This window comes from Amblyomma americanum, chromosome 4 (assembly GCF_052857255.1).
Source record: "Amblyomma americanum isolate KBUSLIRL-KWMA chromosome 4, ASM5285725v1, whole genome shotgun sequence".
In the NCBI taxonomy this organism is placed as follows: domain Eukaryota; kingdom Metazoa; phylum Arthropoda; class Arachnida; order Ixodida; family Ixodidae; genus Amblyomma; species Amblyomma americanum.
In genome coordinates this window covers 21,428,758-21,450,394 of record NC_135500.1, presented here as the reverse complement: position 1 = coordinate 21,450,394, position 21,637 = coordinate 21,428,758, and the positions used below count along the sequence as shown (strand labels likewise).

The 21,637-nt window shown below is 46.5% G+C and overlaps 1 protein-coding gene across 5 annotated transcripts in view; it reads left to right on the top strand.

Moving 5' to 3' along the window:
- LOC144127831 (uncharacterized) overlaps nucleotides 1-21,637 on the top strand; it is a 169,526-nt gene that overhangs the window by 75,709 nt on the left and 72,180 nt on the right. For all 5 annotated transcript variants that reach the window (XM_077660785.1, XM_077660786.1, XM_077660784.1 and 2 more), the window contains one exon: nucleotides 1,391-1,596. In XM_077660785.1, coding sequence (XP_077516911.1) covers nucleotides 1,417-1,596 — 180 coding nt within the window. In that variant the 5' untranslated portion in view covers nucleotides 1,391-1,416. The remainder of the gene's footprint in view (nucleotides 1-1,390; nucleotides 1,597-21,637) is intronic.

The window sequence follows — 21,637 nt, the reverse complement described above, 5'->3', positions numbered from 1 at the left end:
CTACACAGCAGGTCTTTTACAAACTTGTCACAGTTCATGAAAGCAACAGACCACTCACTGGGGCACAACACCACAATAAGAAAACGGTTGTCGCTCTTTACGCGGCAGTAGGAGCAGTCAAGGTAACTGACCTGAAAGAGCAACATCGGTGAGCGCTCCATTGCAGTCGTGGTGCTGTGCCCCAGCGGGGCGCGGTGAAATGGCGGTTGATATACTGTGCATCCTGTGGTGATAGCGTCGACACGTGTGGTCCATCCCGGTTGCCAGCAGAGGCGGTGGCAGCTGTCCAGAAGTGGCGACCGCTTCCAGTTTTCGCGTCCATCATGCCCGGTAGAGCTCGCGCAGGATTTTGCGGACTGTGCCTCCAGAGACGCGCCGAGAAAAAGGGCCACCTGAAAGAGCAACATCGGTGAGCGCTCCATTGCAGTCGTGGTGCTGTGCCCCAGCGGGGCGCGGTGAAATGGCGGTTGATATACTGTGCATCCTGTGGTGATAGCGTCGACACGTGTGGTCCATCCCGGTTGCCAGCAGAGGCGGTGGCAGCTGTCCAGAAGTGGCGACCGCTTCCAGTTTTCGCGTCCATCATGCCCGGTAGAGCTCGCGCAGGATTTTGCGGACTGTGCCTCCAGAGACGCGCCGAGAAAAAGGGCCACCTGAAAGAGCAACATCGGTGAGCGCTCCATTGCAGTCGTGGTGCTGTGGCAACTCAGTTTCTGTGACAGAGGTGGTTGCAGGTAGTCAGGCGCCTAACAAGCTGAAATTTAGGCAAGGGAGTGAGTGAAAAAAAGGAGGGTAAAAGAAAAAAAATGTAGCAATTGCGAAAAGGGAAAAAAAAGTCCGAGCGTTCTTTTCACGGGCCGACGACCCTTCGTCCTCTTCGTATCGGCCTCCTTGCGCTTGTTCGCCTTCACCGGCTGCGCGGGTCGCTGCAATTTGTAAGCGAAAGAAAACTGCAGCAAGACATACACGGAGGACATAAAGTTCAATATACATTAATAACCACGTTTTGAGCTTGGCGCGGGGTCGCGAACCAGAGGTGTCCTACCGCCGCTCGTCCGCGCGCCTACCTAAACGTCTGCAGCATCGCTGATGTCGTAGATTAAAGGTAGTAATCTATCGGACAGGGAAGCAGTGATAATGCGAATGATTGCGCCATCCTCAAGATGGCGGCACGATTGGGCTGAGTGCTCATCGCTGTGTAGACCTTATCTATGAATAATTTTCGCCGTTCTCTGGAGAAGAGCGGAAGCATGAAACCTTTGGAGAGCAGCAATGGAAAAAAAACACTGCATAAACATGGAATGAAACTTTGGGGAAACAAAACAGACATAAGAAAAGGGACAACTTGAGAAACTAAGCATTTACAGAATCGCAAACTCTTTTATTGCAGGCCTCGCTACTGACTCCGCAGTCCCAATGCCGTCCAACGTGGAGGTGAAGGCACGAATTGTTGGGGCCCGGTCCTCGCTCGTGGCTCGCGTGCGGCCCATGGCCCAATCGCACTCCTTCCTGCACCAACAAGACACCTACTTCGGAGCAGCGCGCGGGAGGCTCAAGATGCGCCAACAGACGCTTCTCAGGGAGGACGGAAATGCTGTGAGTTGCGGATAGAAGGGCTGGAAAAAAAACGAAGAAAAATTCAGGTTGTACTTTGTTAACCTAAAGCGCGGTGAGGCGAAAGCCTTTAGCGCGGTGTTTTTTTTTGCATGAACAGTAAAGGAGAGGTTGGTGTTACATAGCGGCGCTACTTCTTCTAACAATTCGTAGCAACCGCTTGGTCCGACCATGTACAATTCAACATAAAACAAACAATACACAACATATAAAACAAAGTACAAGCGTCAGTAAAACTACGACTAGCACGATGTTGCTGCTTGTGTCACTGATGTGTGGTTAAGATATTAATTAAGTACACAATTGTTTGTGAATCTTAAATGCTGGAGACACTGGAGGGCATTTGGGAGCCATCCGTCTGATTCGACGCCTTTCTGCAAACACTCTCCAGCGTCTTATACAAGGAGAACTTTATTATGCGCTCGCAGGAAGTAGTGTAGTTGTTAGCACGCTCGGCTGTGGAACGGAAGGATGGTGGTTCGATTGCAATCCTCCACGAAGATTTTTTTCTTATCGAGTTGAAGAGCGTGACGTCACACGTGACGTCACTTCCGTTTAAGTGGCTTCCGGTCGGCGATGTAAAGTACGGACAATATCTCGACCGGGAGTATGAGCCATTAAAGGCTTTCGCCTTAAAATATTAACGCAGATGCTTGGCTATCGGCAAGGCGCCTGCGCCGTCATGGTTTGTGTAGGTCTCTTGGATTTCGCTGCATTAGATTCGTTGAGCTCCCGGGCGATGCCGCCAGCGTGCAGCGTTAGTTCAAGTGCAGCTTGGCAGTGGCTGCTTCCAAGACAAATGGTCGAGTGCAGGCCTGGTCTTCTGCTAGCCTTGGTGTCGCTACCAAATTACAGCCAACTGCGTGCCGCCAACATCAACGGGCGCCAAAATCCCGAATCACGTTAAGTATTATTCACGAAGGAAATCCCAAGGAAGTGTCGACATAAACCAGTTACAAAAAATAGTTGCAATTTTTCATAGAAAAAAGAGTTGCTGCATGTATTCACGCAGACAATTTACGAATATGCGCTCAAATGCCGCCCATGAGACTCGACTTAACCGCTTAGGTTTACAATTATGACGCCACGAAGAGTTCCTCACCTCCGCCTGTCGAATGAAAACTGTCATCGTTTCATTTAGAGACTGCCATCATATCTTCTTCACTTCTCCAACGTGCACATTGGCGCCGCCATGTTGCTGCACTACAGCTGCACTTCCACTTGGGAGAATGCAAGCCGGCCAAGAACTCGTGCTTCACTAGTCTTGCTGATTTGAAAAACGAAGACGGATTTGCAGTGGGAGCACTCTGCGCTGGCAAAACGAATGCGAAAGTGATCCTAACTGGTGCAGAAAGTGCAGCCAAATCGAAGAGACTTTGTATCTGTCCGCCTGCGCTCGAGCGCTTTTATTATCTCCCAGCATCAGTTCCGGCTTTAAAACACCGCATCCTTACCTCCGCCGAGCATCGCTCCAGCGTTTTCAATAAGTGGACTGACTTCTGTACGCCCTGTTGTTTTTTACGCCGGAAAGCGTTGTCCGTCGAAACCATGCTTGCTCTCATCGACAAACGAGTGCCCTGTGGAAGTTTGGGGGCCACCTGTTTGAAGTTTTGGGTGCGCATTTCCTCAAAACATGCGACGAAGCGATGAAGGCTATCCTATTTTTTTTTCATTTATTTACTTCAAACTACCCTAAGAGCCCAGCGACACTACACAGGGGAACTGATGAAAAAGCGGTATCATAGGAAACAACAAATCAGAACAAAGCTATACAGTATTTTGTGCGCTGTGTTTTTAATAGTACCTAAATACCTCTCTTATATAAAGGAGGTATTTAGGTATTATGCTCGCACATCGTGAGAAGAGAGATGCTCACGATGTGTCGATCTCTCCCCCCAAGCGGCAGCGCTGGTGCCTGTAAAGCCCGTGAAACCGTTGTCACTCCAACAGTCTAATCCAAAGGCAGCACTTGTCAGCGGCCCGAGAGGTGAAACCTGTGACAGCGCTGGCCACCCGCTTGAAATTTGCCGTGCGTGGTGATTTGGGCTTGTCAAGGGGCGTTCGCCGGAGAAATTTTGCGTTCGGCAGAATTGAAATCCGGGCGGGTCGCCCGGACACACACACACACACACACACACACACACACACACACACACACACACACACACACACACACACACACACACACACACACACACACACACACACGCACACGCACACACACACACACACAATCGAGCCCCTCCAACAAGCCCATCATTTAATTTGCCCTGTCTGCTAATATATATATATATATATATATATATATATATATATATATATATATATATATATATATATATATATATATATATATATATATATATATATATATCTGCGAACACATCGCATCGCTCTCATCTAGTACTGACGTTCACAGAAAACCTACCGAATATTGACAATCCTTAAAAAACACTTAAAACAAAAAAAAACAGTCTCTGAGTAGGCGAGTGTCTGGGGAGGCGCCGCCGGAGGATCGTGAACGATGCCTGCTGGATGGAGTGGACGTGCTGGCTAGGACGGCTTACCAAGAGAGCCAGTGGTAATGGGTCTACGGTCAACAAAGTGGTGAAATACTTCAGGGAGAACGACATTCGTTTTCTGCAAGCCAACAAGGAAGGTGGTTTTGTGGTGGTGCCAAAGGGGTTTATAATGAAAACGCCTGTCGTGCCGTTGAGAAGAACTTTAAACCGACTAAACTCAAGCCCGTGAAGGCTATGTCAAGAGCCATCGCCCTCTGCAACGAACTGTAACTGCAAAGGGTAGCAAAGTCTATAAGTGACTGCAAGGGCAAAAGTCTTAGCATGTTTTTTACTGCTAAGACTCACAAAGAGGATGTACCATTCCGTTGTATTGTAAGCGAACAGTGATCTTGGCAACGCCTTGTTAGTCAGTTCCTGTTGAACCTTGTGGTCACTGATCCTTTCGCAACTTTGGATATAATTGAATTTCTTGACGATAATCATCAGATTGGGTATTTCTTTTCTGCTGATGCGAAAGATCTTTTCTATTCCATTCCTCATAAAGAATTGTTCACAGCTGTTCAAGCATGCTTTGAGGAATGTGGGCCACGTCCTTTCAGAGCGCAGCTGGTGAGTCAGTAGGGAATTTTTTTACTTTGTTAGAATTTTATCTTAATGCCACAACTGTACAGTTTGAAAGTGGATTGCTTATACAGAAGAAATGGATTTGTATTGGCTCCTGTGTTGCCCCGGTTCTGTGCAACATTTTCCTGTCAATGATTGATCGAAGTGTAAATGAGCAGTTGGATAAAGATAGGGTATTGAGAGTTTTTAGATACGTCGAAGATTTGGAATCCTTGTAAATAAACAGGACACACAGTCCTAGTTAGGCAGAGTTAGCGAGGTTATAGGAATTTTTAGTGAGAACGGAGAAGGGTTAGAATTTACGCAGGATCATCCGGAAAGTGATCAAATACAATTTTTAGGCCTGAAACTTTCCATAACCAAAGAGAAAATGTAGAGAAAATGTGCTGGATGTGCCACCCGCGTGCACAAAAAGGTTTTTTTCCTCTTATAAATCGGCGCACTCTAAGACAGTGAAGCGACCCATTGCCACGTAAGGTTTAAATGCCGCCATTGCGAAGTCCTGTCGCCATACCATGGAAACGAGCTTCCAGTTACAGATGGTAAGGCTTCAGAATGCAGGCTTCCCACAGTCTGTCCTGACAAGTGGGGTGGAGCCCTTTCTTCATAGCATAAAAGGCGTGGAACGAAAGCAGCCGATGCTCGTTGAGGAAAGAATTAGGCCAGAAGTGGTTCCCTACTCCCACCGCGTTGCCCGTAACCTATAAAAAGTTGCATCTAAATTTGATGCTCCAGTAGTATTCTCTGCTCCCTGTAAGCTGGTCGCATTATGACCTCGTGTCAAGTCAGAAAAAAGAAGAGAAAAAAAAACCTGTGGAACCAGACATACCCGTAGGTACGTGGAATGCAATGAAAGGGTTATATATCAGATCCCACTCGCATGTGGAAAAGTGTATATTGGTCAAACGGGGCGTTGCCTGAATGAAAAGTTGAGGGAGCATGAGCGTTCGATGGGGACGGGAACAGGTTCGAATTTGCCTCTTCACTGTAAGGACTGTGAACTAAACACCTGCGGGCCCATTCTTGAGAAAACCGTTGTTTTACGTAGAGGCCGTGATCGAGTGTCTCGTGAATGCAAAGAAGCTTTTTTGATCAGGAAAAAGGGTCTGAAAGCTGTTAGGGATGCATCTATCGTCTTGTACCAAACTGAAAAAGGATTTTTAGAAAGGTTTTCCTGAACGAGCACGTCTACAGGTGCTTTCTTCTGAATGTAATCTGAAGTGCTCAGTGCAAACAGCCTTTTTACAATAGAAGGGTTTGCTTGTCTCACGTGCTTTTTATGCATTTTTACCTTTTTAATGCGTTTTCGTTTTGTCATCATCCTGTCGGATCCCGTGCAGTCATGTTTCTTTGGCTTTGTACACCGCGTGTCATGCCTTTTATTGTTCTTTCGCCACTCTTATAGTTTTTAGCTACGTCGTGTTTTTAGTGTTATCTTTTATCGCTTTTATGACCCTATTCATCTTTCTGACATTTGCTCCAGCTGATACGTGGTGTGACGGTGTGCGTATATGTTACGTGTTTCTTTCAATAACAGAATCAGTTGTCAGTAGCGCGTGGTCCTGTACACCTTTCTTGTGAATGGGTCTTATTTCGCGCCAACGTTTGTACATAGAACTATGCACCGAGTAGCCCAACAACAAGTTTTATTTGAGTATCATAGAACAAAGTGAGCGGCTCTCCAAAATTTCTTCAGTGGTCCCCCAGGTAACATACAGAAGGCCAAAAAAATTACAAAACCAACCTGTGCACTCAACGGTTAAAAAACCGAGGCCGATGGGTTGCACACCGTGTGGAAAGAACCGATGCCAAGTTTGCAAACCACAGCACTGGCTGAAAGTACCCATTCAGATTTCAAACATGTTATCCGAGAAGATTTAAATTGCGATTCCAGTAAAGTTGTTTACATGCTCGAGTGTGGCAAATCTGAAATTCAATACATTGGCCAAACAGACAATTCCTTCCGATTAATATTTAATAACCACCGCTCACATGCTCAATCTCTCCCTAGCCTCCCTCTTTCGAGACACCTCCGCGAGAAAGGCCATGAGTTTGATAAACTTAAAGCAACACTATTTCAGAGTGGCTTTAATAACACTCGGGAACGCGAACGAGAGTCATACTTTATTTTCAAGTTTAACACAGTGCAAAAGGGCATCAACGAAAACCACGATACCCTATCATCTCGCGATGGCAGAGACCAACGAAAATTCCAACCCTAATAGACAAAGCACCTCCACTGACTGCCTCGTCTGGGGTCATACCCCTTTTTGCATGTCAGTTTCGGCTAGTTACTTCCATACGGCGTTCAACTCGTTCTTTGTTCCCGCCAAGGCCACATAACCCATTCTCTTTTATTTTCTTTATTGCATATTTTTACCATTTCACATTTCAGGCTTTTTTATGAGTTGTGGTCGCTCATACTGGCAACATTCCGTTGGCTGCCTCTCCAACTTCCCTGTTCCCGTTCTCCCTTCGTTTTTTTTCATAATCCAGCTTGAGCGACTTAACCAGGTGCGGGTGCGATGTCCAGCTACGGCTATACCAGCAAGGGGCGCAGTATTGCCCGAAAAAATAAAATTGGCAGTGGCTAAGCGCAGCTATGCCAGGTTATACGTAGCGAGAGCGTTATTATGTAGCACTGTTTGTTATTTCTCTTCTCGACAGCTAACTTCCAGGCCACAACCTCGGTGTCTGACGAGTGGAGTTTCTCCTGTCTTCGACGCCGCTGAGTAGCGGCCCTGCTCTCCGTTTTCATAAGAAACGGCTACGCCGCCACTGTCTCATCTCCCCTTTATATACACACGGCAGAGTACCGCCTCCTTGCGCATGCGCATCCCCCGCGCTGTCGGTTGCGCGCAATGACGTCCCACGCGGCGCGCCCCGACAGCGCGCTGTGATGTCACACGCGGCACACCTGTTGCTTCCCGACGGCGCGCCGGCTGCGCGTTATGACGTCACTCGCGGCGCACCTGTTGCTTCTCGCGCATGCGCAGAGGCACGGCGAAATGCTCGTTTGTGCGAGTAGTGTAGCTCTCGCTACAAAACACTGCTTGACGGCTGTTTCACTCCTTCCTTTGTGGTTGGGTCAAGATTATTTTGGCCCCTGACCTTCCGGCCAGGATAAGGAACAAGACCATGTATCCTTCTAGAGAGGTAACCCCCTCTCGTATAGCTCCAACTGATTTTTCCTGCTTTTTGCTTTTTATATTTTTACTTATTCTGTAATGTCTTTTCTCCCTCCTACCCTGGGTCTAACCCGTATAAATAAAGGGAATATATATATATATATATATATATATATATATATATATATATATATATATATATATATATATATATATATATATTTATTTATTTATTTAAAATACCTTACAGGCCCCATGGGGGCATTGTGTAAGGGGGGTTACAGAGTAAGCAGCCTTCTAAAGTGGTATACAAAAGATACACCTCAATACATTGCTCATCAACATTATTACCAAGATAAAAACATGAAACAGGAACAACTGTAGTAATGAAAGGCCACAAAGGTACACTTAAGGAAATAACATGAGTAAAACTTAACGTAAGGCATTAATACTAGAAAGTAAAATACACAAAGAATGAACATATCAGGGAGTACAATTCTTGAAGTGATATTCAGGGAAAAAGACGCAAAAAAGCAATAATATATGCAGGTCATACAAGTGAACACACGACGCAGCATAAAATAGCAATTCACAGGAGCGAGATAGCAATGCATCACAAATATCACAAGAAGTTCGAAGCAGATAGCCAAGTGTAAGAAACAAGATAGTTATTTGTAAGTGTTAATATGAACAATGCTCGTGTAGGAGATGAAATTTTTCTTGATCTGACTCGGAAGCAATGTGATCAGGCAGATTATTCCACAAGCGAATGGCGGTAGGGAGTGCGGAAAAGTTAAAAGCATGTGTCGTACCGTACATGCGCGCAAAACTTAAGTGGTTATTTAAACGACGAGACGTGTTCGAGGCGGTCTGGATATGTAGTGTGGATTGTGTGGCATTTTAAACATATTTGTGAAACAATGATAACAGAGCGATATTACGGCGAAGAACTAAAGGCTGTATGGAATGATAGAGTTTCATTTGCGTTACGCTGGAGTGATGGCTATAATTACGTGAAATGAAACGGGCAGCTCGGTTCTGGACTGATTCAAGCATGTCGATTAAGTATGTAGGATGTGGGGACCAAATGGAAGATGCATACTCGAGCTGAGGGCGAACAAATGTTTGATAGGCCAATTTGCGGATGTGGGAAGGTGAATTACTCAGATTACGACGTAGGTAACCTAATGTCCTTGAAGCTTTTGCGCGAACGGCTGTAATATGGTCTGTCCAGGAGAGGTTATCGGTTAGGTGAACACCCAAATATTTATACGATACTGTATGTAACAATTGGTTATTATTGACGTTGTATAAAAATTGTGAGTTGTCACGCTTATGACTAAAAGAAATTACCTGACATTTTGACACATTTAAAGCCATTAACCAGGTGTTACACTATGAATTAGGCTAAGGTCATTTTGAAGGGCCATGTGGTCGTCAGTACTGTTAATTGATCCGTAAATAATGCAGTCGTCAGCGAAAATACGTAAGCGAGAAGAAACATTAAGTGGCAAACCATCTATGTAAATTAGGAAGAGTAAAGGGCCTAAAACACTGCCCTGAGGCACACCAACGTGAGTAGGAGACGAAGCAATATTATTAACTACTGTGAACTGTTGACGATTCGAAAGAAAATTACGAAGCCATGTTAGAGTGAGGGAGTCAATTCGAAGTGCAGTTAATTTAGCAATAAGGCGACAATGAGCTTCACGATCAGATGCTTTGGAAAAGTCAAAGAAAATGCAATCGGTCTGCTGGTTATTGTTCATGTTAAGGTGCAGATCAGTCGTGAATTCGAGTAACTGTGTATCACATGTTAATCCTTTCCTGAAACCATGTTGATATATATATATATATATATATATATATATATATATATATATATATATATATATATATATATATATATATATATATATATATATATATATATATATATATATATAATATAGTAAGGAAGACAACCAGCACACGCTTGTCGTCTTCCTTACAATGCGCTGCGTCTTCAAGAATATAACGTCCGAGTCGTCTACCGGTCGGGCCGCAAACATCAGGACGCCGACGCCTTGTTTCGCTCCCCGCTTCCCGCCGAACTTGCCAGCCTCTGCGAAATCGGAGCCCCTACGCCATCTCCCACCGTCAGTGACATGCCTTCTGAACAGCACAAGGATCCCTGGATTCGTACTCTTCTGGACTTTCTCTCTCCATCCCATCGGCGGTTACACCATCCCGCGCGCTGCGCCGTCAAGCTTCCCATTTTGAGATCCAAGATAACCTGCTTTATCGCCGTAATTATCATTCTGATGGACGAAAATGGCTCCTCGTCATTCCTCGCCACCTACGCTCCTATATCTGCTCGTTTTCACACTGATTTACAATGCGGTCACGCAGGCCTTTTCAAGACTTACACGCGCCTCCGCCTCCGCTCCACGCCGCATGCACAATTTCGTTTTCAAATACGTACGCTCGTGCTTCGACTGCCAACGCCGCAAGACACCCACTACCCGTACTGCTGGCGAGTTGCAGCCGCTATCTTGTCCGCCTCGCCCTTTAGACCGCGTTGGCATTTATTTATATGGGCCCCTCCCGTATACAGCTTCTGGCAAACGATTGATCATTGTTGCCGTCTATCACCTCATGCGGTATGCTGAAACCCCCGCGCTCTCTGCTGCCACGGCACAGGATGTGGCATCCTTCCTTCTGCGTCGGTTCTTCCTTCGACACGGTGCCCCTCGAACACTCCTCAGCGACAGAGGCCGTGTCTTCCTATCTGATGTCATCAAAGCTCTGCTCCGTGAGTGCAACGTCACCCATCGGACTTCAACCGCTTACCACCCTGAGTCCAACGGCCTCAGTGAACGCTTTAACCGCACTCTGGGGGACATGCTGGCTATGTACGCCGGTTCGAACCGCACGACCTGGAACCTTATTCTCCCGTATATTACGTTCGCGTACACTACTGCTACGCAGTCTACGGCAGGATTTTCTCCTTTCTTTCTCCTTTATGGCCGCCATCTCTCCGTTCCCATTGATATTGTTCTCCCCTACCACCCTGACGCATCTGAGTGCAGCACCGTTTCCGAAGCCGCCAGTCACGCCGAAGACTGCCGCCAGATCGCCCGGTCGCTCACGACAGCTACCCAGTCCCTTCAAAAAACGAGCCACGATGAAGATCAACGTCCCCAGCATTTCTCGCCCAGCTCTCTTGTCTGGTTGTGGATACCTCCCAGTCCTCCGGGCCTCTCCCGGAAACTGGTGGCTAAATATCAAGGGCCCTATCGCGTCTTGGAACAAACATCTCCAGTCGACTATATTGTTGAGCCCCTCACGCCGTCACCCGATCTCAGACGCCGCGGCGTGAGCCTGTACATATCCAGCGCCTCAAGAGGTACTACGACCCCGCTGTCTTGTCCGCCCCTTAAGTCGCCAGGATGGCTCCTCTTTTGCCCGTGGGTCATTGCAAGGAAGACGACGAGCATATGCGCGAGCCGCATGGTTATCGCCTGGTGCACGCTCCTGGCTTGTCTAGCTGACCTCGGACTGCGGAGAGAGAGAGAGAGAGAGAGCTCTAGGAACACGGGCGGCCCCGAATCTTTTTCTTTCTTCGTCTCTGCGCGGGCTCACCCGCTCTTCTTCCGCCCAGGGCACTTGGTCGGCTTATGCCGTGCCCTGGGCGTTTATTCCCGTAACAACTTTCCACCGGGGGGGGAGGGGTAAAGAAGAAAGTGAAGGAAGTCTAGTGCGATGCAGTGCGACGGTCCAGGTTGTTCGAGTCCATGGAGGCCAGCCGAAAGGACGGCAGCCTCAAGTGATGCCGTCCCACGGCAATGGCCGCAGACTCCAGTGAAGCGAGGCGGGATGAAAAATGTGGGAAGACTGCAGCACTGAAGCAGACGACCTAGTCGGAGAGGACCTGGCATGCTTTTCGAAGACGTTCTTGGCGCCGTCAACGCCGGCACCGTCTGGGCAGAACGCCGTCCCAGCAGTGCTTGTGGCATCGATCTCCTGCTTCGCTTTGCAGTCGACCACCAAGCCGTACAGGTCCTCTTTGAGCGTGGTCGTGTACTCGGCGAAGTTGTCGATCTCACCGCTCGCGAGAGACGTATTGTCTCGCACCTGCAGGTTTTTGGCTAAGTGCGAGCGGGGTTCTGAAATATCAGGAAAGCCGTCGTCTTTGGACGGGGACTCTTGCGATGAAAAAGCATGTGGGCTCGCAGACTCCGCGCTGGTGCCCCTCGAGATGGCGTCCGATGGAGTAGTCGACGGTGACCCACAGCTAGGAGGAGCTCCCTGCTGTTCCTGTACATCTTGCGGCGCTCCCTTGATGGGGCTGCATTCCTTGAGAAAGGTATCCAGCTCTTCCAGACGAGCCAAAGGGCATTCTGGGTTCAGGTTCTTCTCAGCAGCATAGCTTGATTTGCGGTAGGTGTCATCCCGTAGTGAAGGTGTTGAAGTGCCGTTTGATACAAAACTGTCCAGATAGATGGCGGAGCTGCTTGTAGGTTTTTCTTCCACAGACGAGAACGGTGAGGGCTCCTGCTCGCCTTCAGACAGTGGTTCCATTAAGCCGTTCACCTCAAGCTTAGCCAGCTTTTCGGCTTCGACTCGGCCTCTTCTATATGCTCCTATGCTTCGTGTTCGCTTCTGGAGGCGCATCTCTAGGCTCGCCCTCTTCTAGATTTACCGTAGCAGACGAGGTCGCTTCCATGTCTACAGTCTGGAGGGACACATTTCGGAACTTGTGCTCCGCCATTCTTCGGATGGAGACGGCATATTGTTATCTGATTCAGGTTTGCCTGGAGAGACTCAACGTGGGCTCGGAGAAAGGAAGCGGTCAAACTGTTCGTTTACTTCAATGTTTGTGAGTTGAGTGAAGGCGCCTGCAGTCGCCGAAGAACGTCCCACACCGGCTAGGTCCACTCCGGTGAGCGAGGCGGCAAGCATCACATGGTGCGGGACAACTGACCCCACGCCGACATTCAAACAGGTTGCATCGACACTTCGGGCGTTTGCGGGACAACTGGGCGCGGCAGGGGAACAGTCACATTGTGTAACAAAAGTAAAAACAGCGCTAATTTTGACACAAACCACACAGAAATACCAGACAGGATGGGGCGTGGTTTGTGTCAAAATTAGCGCTGTTTTTACTTTCGTTACACAATGTTGCACCAACTAGCCCAGCAAGAGGTACTGTACATGCATCCAATTCGCCTCCACCTCCCAGCCGACGCACCATCCTCTTCCGCTCACGCCCACGCTCGTCGCCACCTGCAGTCAGCTCGGTCCTTGCCCCTTGCTCACCCATTGTCTTAACCGGTCGGTCCGGCGCTGCCTCATCGCCACAGACGCCATATTCTCGTTCCAACTTCTCCAGCCGCTCGAACATCCGGTCCACTCGCCGATTGAGGCGCTCAAAGGCGGCCTCCAGCGCAGGGGGAAGGGACAGGCCGTCGGAATGTCCGAGATCAGCGGTGCCGTCCGCCGCGCCGTGTGCCGCGTCAGCCTGAGGGCGCCCGACGTCCTCAGCCGCCGCCGCAGCCTGTTTCCGAGCGCGGGTGGCCGCCATCCCACCGCTGCCGCCAAAATGAAACGGGACGACGGTCCCGCCCAAAGAAAACCACGCCTGGGAGGAGAGAGCACCAGGAACTCCGTCGGTGGCCCCGAATCTTTATCTTCGTCTCTGCGCGCGCTCGCTCCTCCGCGCGCTCCCCGCGCCTCTTCTTCTTCCGCCCAGGGCACTTGGTCGGCTTATGCCGTGCCCTGGGCGTTTAATCCCGTTACAATATATAGTATAAAGTCACCAGAAATTTAAAAACAACAGTATTTAATTCACGACGTTTCGCCTGGAGGACTGGTCCTCCAGCCGAAACGTCCTGAATTAAATCTTAGTTTTTTTCAATTTCTGGTGACTTAATATTATATTGATCAATCAGCTGCCAAGAAATCATTTTGCTATATATATTGTGACGCTCATGAAGAGACGCTGCCTATTCTATTTGGCCGGCATCGTTGACTAAGCCCGGGTCACGGCATCAGCGTATGTGAGAGGCGCCGCGACGAGAGGTTGCTGATGTTGAGCGGGCAGCACCTCAGCGACCTGCTCATGGATGACGCGCTGAAAGTAGGGCGCCAGCGATGGGGTAGGCGGAGGCGGGCACGTGGAGACCGACAGCTGGCGTGCGACTTCTTCACGAACGAAGGTTTGGATGTGTTGAACTAGGGACTGCTAGTCCATGGCATCATTTCCGGTTAATGCCAAGCTCGAGAGTGGCGTCCTGCTGGCCGGACCGCCGTGTGGAAAGGCTGTGTTAGCTCAGCGACGTCTTCTATGTAACTGGTGATGTTTTCACCAGTGGGTTGGGCCCGATTTCGTAAGCGTTGCTCTGCGCGGAGATTACACACTAAACACGAATGACACGAGATGGGAGGTTTATCCGTGTTCGTCCGCTTTAAAACACCGCATCGCCAGACGAGAACACCGCTAAAACGGTGCACATGATATCATAAACACCGCAGCAGCACCAGCTAGAACTGACGGTGTGCTAACGAGGTCCGCAATCGTTCATCAGTCGTCTCTAACGGAGTGGTTGTCGCCATTCGGAACCTTCCGAACGGTGTAGAAAAAAACACCGTACGGCAACAGAGACGGAGCGAGGTCGAATTCCTGCTGCTGTTCAAAAGAACGCGCCAGTGGAACTGTACTTTTATCTGTTTCGCTTAGTTCCGGAACGAAGCAGCAAGTTTTGGTTTCGGTCGAGATGCAATCGACAGCAGGCGGCGCAAAGGATCAGAAGACGGCGAGAGAGTCGTGACTCGTGAGCACGGTGGAAGAATAATGTTCTTCCACCGTGCTCGTGAGTGCGGACGCTGTGACCGAAGCGTCGTAGGCGCTAGGCCCAGCAGCGCCTGCGGGGCCGTCTCGGATTGCGTCGCAGAAGTGAGCGCGGCGGGTTGTCTGGAGCCTCTCTTGGAACGGATATCGTGAGCGGCGACTGTGCATTTGCCGCTGCTGCTTTTCGATTCGCGACGGAGAAAGGGAAGATGGATGCTTAACCGAGTTCACTGAAGCGGATATCGTAAACGACGGCTGAGCTTGCCCCTCGCTCTGGTTTGCGAATGGCAGTATGGCGCCGTTGTGAGCGAATTGAGACAAGCGCTGGCTTTGCCGCGCCCTTCGCCAGCGGGAGGGAAATTTCTACTTCGACACTGCTGCCCGGAAGGATATTTTTGAATCCCTGCCATCTCACATCCGTCTCGCCGTCATGGTAAGTGATTTTGCGTCTTAAATATCGTTGTACGATAAAGACGTGAGCAGGCTTGTGTGGAGCGCTGAAGCACTGTGCTGCGGAATGGAGCAAAACATTAGCGCAATTTTCTTAACGACGCGCTGCCAGTGTATGGGTTGTTTTATATGACTATGCGCCAGCGCTTGAGCACCTGCATTGTCAGTCAATCCCACTGCCTGCGTTATAAGTTCGCCTTCATTCCGCAAAACACCGCGCGAGCGCTCTGTAGTACGTCTGCTTGCGTCTGCACTGAAGTACACCTTGCAAGTGGCTGTATGTTTTCGGCATTGTTATTTTAGTGCCCTCCGAAGCATTTGTGTCAATTTAATTTGGATATCTGCAGCATTTTTGGCTCTTAATTTCATGCATGTTCGCAGAACGAGGTATGCGGCATCGCTATTAACATAAAAAAAATCGGGTCACTTTTTCTAAAATGCCATGGTTCCCCACAAAAAAAAACATGAATTTGCTTATCGTGCGCGTCGCTGCAAGTTTATGAATGTGCTCAAAGCTTCTGAAGTACATACTTGTATTCTGCCGTCATAGATTCGGCCGCCACATTTAGATTTCCAATCTGATTATTTGTTGCTTTCAGTCAATGGCGCAATCTCTTTGTCACTGGAACACGATTGAAAGCGAGAAAGCAACGGCTGTCAGTTCTTGCCTTATGTTCTGCGGTTCGTTGCGGCATAACTTCGATGGGTGCAGTATAAACGTGCTGTCACTATTTGTGAAAATATAACAGCTGCTTTAATTTCAAAGCATCACATATTTCATTGCCTTGCTCACCTATCATTATTGGAGTCAGTAATTCGAACGACATACATTTTATTCGTAATGATTTGCTTGGTATCAAACCTGACTGGACATTGTTCTATACAGGTTCTAATCTATGAAGAACTCCAAGGTTGCATCAGTTTAATCTACAAGCAGTACCAAACAGTACAGAGTTAAGTCACAAAGAAAGATGCCCCCTGAAACACTTGTAGGTATTTTTGTGCAAATTATTGGTCGACATAGGCAGGAACTGAAATTATTGTACGAAAATAGCAGCTCAGTATTTATCTGAGCATCTGATGACTACCTTTTAGGCACAGAATTTACTCAAATTTTGTCATTGATGTCATGAGCCTTAGCAGAGCTTGGGTTTTGTGATTATTTATTTTAGAATGGGGCTGGCACAAAGCCCTGGTGTTTCGTTATCTTGCAAAGAGGCGGGATGCAAACAGTGACAGTAAGGAGCTGCTGACCCCCAAGGGATTTTCGTTAAAATTCAGGCATAGTTACTTGTGCAATTAAAAAATAGACAATAGTAGGAATAAGGAGCCAGTGTAACTGCTGCAACTATGCTCAGTTCTGAAAATAGAGTAATTTCATGACTAAACCAGATACAGTGTACTGACACGCTGCTATTTTGGGGTTTGCATTGCTACTGTCTCATTTTCACGCGTGTTCACTACCACTCTTTTCAACTAACCAATAATCCAATGTTGAGACGGTTGTGGTTTCTTTAGACTTGCACGAAATTATGGAGAGGCGATCACCATTATTTGCTTTTGTGACTGTGGGTTTTTTTCATTTTATTGTCAAATGGTAATGATGTCTGGATACGGTGCAGCTATTTTTTATTTTCAGTTGGAAAAGAGTGTTTTGTGTTGTAGTCTTCGATGGCATCCAATCACTGTGGAGTGCTACTTCACAAGCTGTGTATAATGGTGATATACACTTTGAACAACACCATACCGGTTTTGTATTTTTAGGTCTTCGTTATACACACGCAAATATGATTCATGGGGACTACTCATTGTTGCATCCCGGGCTGTTATAGGTGCTCAAAATGTGATTCCCTAGAGAACATTTGCTTATTCGATGCTCAGCAAAAATTCCTGTAGTCGCCATATGTATCAAATGTCAGGGATAAAGCAAGAGTGGTAGATTTCGTGTGCAGCTGTACCTTTCGAATACGCACTTTGTATCACGCTCCCTTATGAGCAGTGGCTCACATTGTTTCTTTAGCCTCTAGTTCGATTACAGTTAGGCTGTTGCTGCACTGGTTGCAATTAAACGAGATTGAGCAGCTCAATTGTCTTCTAGCTAGAATATAGTTTTCAAATCTTTGGCAGGGAGGCCATTGCAGCATTTTGTTTAACTTTTGCATAGTTGTGGTGGCCCACTAAATGTGATCATGGCTCTAATGGACAAATCATATGTACAGTTGCACCTCTGTAATATGGACACTTTGGTTTCCGAGCAAAATTCTCGCAAATTGAATCATCCATACTAACGAATCATGAATGAAAAAGTTTTGATACAAAACTTGTCATCAAGGTCTTCTGCACATAGTGGTGGGCAATGAAGTTGAAGCTAGACAGTGTTGATAGCTCTAAGTACATTAGCCTGATTACCATTATCTTTAAAAATCGGTCAGTGACATGTTTGAACCTCGCATTTCTTTGACTTTATTCTTGAAAAATTGGGTTGAGCATGGTTTTTCTATGTAAAATTTCTCACTTTGAGGAGGGGAGACCACCCCCTCATGAATTCATCCCTAGGATAGTGTAGTCATAATGTGCATTATACTGAAATGCGACAGTATTTTTTTGCACTTCTACAAGTGTTTGAAATGTCAGTGATATTTCGTTTTTAATTTTGCAGGACCAAGCACTTACAGCATGCCTTCTCACCTATCAAGGCGCAGTTTTCCTGTTCATGGGCCATCACCCTGTAGTGAAAACCTCATCGCTTCTGTAGGGATTCTGCTGTTTGCAGCCTTCTGGGTGTTCCGTTTGGAAAATCTAAAAAAGGCACTCTGTCTGCTGACCTTTCTTGAGACTGCTTTTAGATATTTGGCTTAAAATAAACCATGCTTCGATGGTTTTGAGCTCATCAGTTTTTAAAAACCACCTTGTCTTTCCTTCACAGCTGCCTCTTCTATCTGCCTGGACATGTTTTACATGTCTAGTTTTTTAGTACTGTTTGGAATACTGGTAGTGGAACACAAACTGTGCTGCTATAACTTATCAATGTTGACATGATACAGTTGGCCAGAGCGAAGAAAAAGGAAAACAATATCAGCATGAATCTGTGAGAAAACTGATGTATAGCCTTTGTCAAAAAGTACAGAGCCAAAGGGTTTGGCTTCTAAGCCGTGTAATAAGGCCTCTGAGCATGCATGGATGTCCAACATTCATGGTGGCCAGGGCAAGATTTTCTGTACCTTCAAGAGATCTGGAATGCTAGCGATGCACAACAAGGCTCAGAAGTGAATTCCTTGGGCTCTAAAGTTCGACAAATGCTATACTCGCATTATGTGACAGCATGGAAAGACATGACAAACAGGAACAGCAACATTTCGTTGACCCTAAGAATCATCACCCCACTGGTTTCTTGTCCCTGCATGGGCTAGTCATGGTTTTTATCTTTTTGCATCTAGCTCGGAAAGCTTCCTGGGAGCACTGTCAGCATTTTGTATTTTTTTGTTTTTTAATAGACTTCCCGTTCTGCCACATTACACATTTGCTAGCATTTATACATATCTTTTAATTAGAAAAAAATAATGGTGATACTGGATTTGGTGAACAATGAAGTTTTCAAGCAAATATGTGCTTAGACACAGGTCTTCAGAAATTCAATTACTTATTTAATTACAAAGTTACTAGTCCTTAGTCTGATGAGTTGCCGTGGGAACTTTTCTGGAATTTTTCTTCACTTCGTCCTAAAGTGAAGGCGATGAATGCCTTTCTCGCGATCAAAGAATGCCTGTGTCCTGAGCGCTTTGACCTTAGCCCATGTGTTTTTGCTTTGCTTGTAGTGAGCACAGTCACGTAATACCAGGTTGACTAGTTCCTTGTGTTTCAGCATTAGTCATTTTTTGTTAGCTAGATTGAAAAGCATGTGTGCATGTGTTTCTGTATTCTAATTTTTTCCATATAAGTTTTTAGTGCTGCTTTTTATTTCCGACAGGCTCCTTCAATGGGTGGCTAACATATCTTTCGGGGCACATAAACTTTCTCTAGAGCATATTCCTCCATATATTGAGTGTAAAGTTTTGTTTTGTGTTCTTTTTATGTGATTGTGTTAAATTGAATGTATTGTATACGTTTTCTAAGGTTATGTTCATCCTATGTGTTTCTCAAGAACAAACAGAAACATTAGAGGTTGGATACCTGTGATATTTCACTGTAGATTTAGTGGGCTGCTTTAGGATGTCTGTTTAGTATTTCTTTTACTGTAGTTTGTAATCTGCATCTTGAAGTTAGCCACTTGTAATTAGCCACTGGTAATTGTCTGGTGCATAACATTTTTTTTAGCAAATCTTATCTGACAGCTCCAGTAAGCCTGAAGTGTAGCGAAGAAGTTTTCAAGTCAACTCTGCATTGCTTTTCAAGATTTGCTATTGTATCGTTTTGATTACTTTTAGGTGCTGATTTCAAGGTAGTCCCTATCTCTAATACCTGTCCAAGAATTGTGGTTTCAAATGTTGTTTATTGTCCTCCATTTAAAAAAATAAAATTGTAATCTGCAGGTCTTTGTGACCTTTTCTTTACTTTACGCAGGCTCTTCAATTTCTTTTCAATTGAATAAGCTTGACATGTTAAGCAGCCTTTTAATGCTGCTGGTGTTAATATTTCAGATATGTGTGTAGGTTAGTAACTGACATTTGTGATAATCCAGTGCTATTTGTAGCGGTGGTCTGTGTATTTCAGTATTTTCGAACATCCAATGGAATGAATGTAAGTTGCATGCACAAGTTAAATTGCGAACAGGGTTTTGAGGACGTGCTAGTAACAATGTTCTGTAAAGGGCTTAAAACTGCAGTCTCGAAAAAAAAATGTCTTAACAAACTTGCACAGCTACCTTGCACTATGAAGGTAAAATCTAAGAACTATATTTTTGTTCGAAAATAAAACCACGGAGCACAAGCTGTATGCAATGTTTTTGTGTAATCCTTACGGCGAATCCTGCTTTTATCACTTTGAGGACTTATAGACTGGATGAAAATAGTGCTCGAAAAATATTTTCAATGCGCGAGTGGAGCACGGAATTCAAAATTTTCTTTAAAGAGGTCCATTATGGACTGCACAAGTAAGTACAGTAATGAACGGATTTTAAGGGTACAATATACAAATGCATTCCTTTTAAAAACTTCTAAAGGCAGAGAGATGGCAAACACTATTTGTCCAATGTGGAGCTGCCCGCAAGTGGCTTGTGCACCATTCAGGTTCTTTAACTTCAGGGATTCGGTTTTTGGACCACAGTGAATAGATGGTATACTTTTACGAGAAGAAAAATGTGTGGCAGCAATTTTGCACGTAGACCCGTTACCACGGTCTTGTTTTCAGTTTAATTGCCTGTCGTCTCCCCAACTCTGCTTTTCTTGCCCATTGCGAACCACCCCGTCAAGATACTTTCGGCTAGCGCCGGAGCCATGGTTTGTGTATTTTTTTACAAAAGTGCCTATACTCAGCGGAGTCAGATTAAAGATGTTTCCTTGCCGCCACCGCTGGTTTCGTTTTGTTTCCGCGATGTACGGCAGTACGCTGCGAACTGACTGGGACGTCGTGTGTATGCATGGCTCCACGATCGTGCAACGCAGGCATCCAGGAGGAGGTGAAGACAGCGGTCCGATGCACTTTGTATCCAGCGTTCTTGCCCTGTTCCTTACAGTACTACTTCGTAACGGCATGGACGGAACGAGGCTGGTTGTTATATCTCAAAATTGAAGTTCGATTGGGCTTTGTTCATGATTACAAAGCGCATTCGAACCTGATTATTGTGATTAACTAACTAGCACCGTTCCGCCTATATAGTTAGCAGTTCTAGTAGCCCTGTAGGAAAGAGCGAAAATGCAATATAGAAAAACGGACCGCTGTCATCACCTCCTCCTAGATGCCGGCATTGCAAAATCGGCGCCTGCATAAACACGACACCGCAGCCACCGCTCAGCGTATCGCCGCGGTTGAAACCTCCCATTGCAAACCGGAAGTGCATCTTATTTTTGGCGTAAAAATCTACACCAAATATACTCCCATTGTCAACCGCAAGTGCTTCGTATTTTTTGGTGTAAAAATTTACACCCAATCTGCTCCCTTCGCCAACCGTAAGTCCTCCGTATTTTTGGTGCTGAAATCTACCCAGAGTCTAACGGTGTATATCGAACCTCGATTTGGGAGGACGCTAGAGGACAAGCCAAAAAACACCCATCTGGGTTGATTTGTGTTTAGTGTGTACGGACAGCGGGACGCCCAATGACTTCGGTTAGGCTGGATTTGAGAGCCGCCCAGGTGGAGATGTCGGCCTCGTGGTTACGAAACCATAGATTTGTTACGTCGGTCACATAGAAAATGACGCTCGTAAGCTTAACAATATCGTCCCAACGGTTGTAAGCGCTTACGCGTTCGTAGGACGCCAACCAATCTTCTACGTCGGTGTCATCATGTGCCACTGAAAATGGCGGGATCTC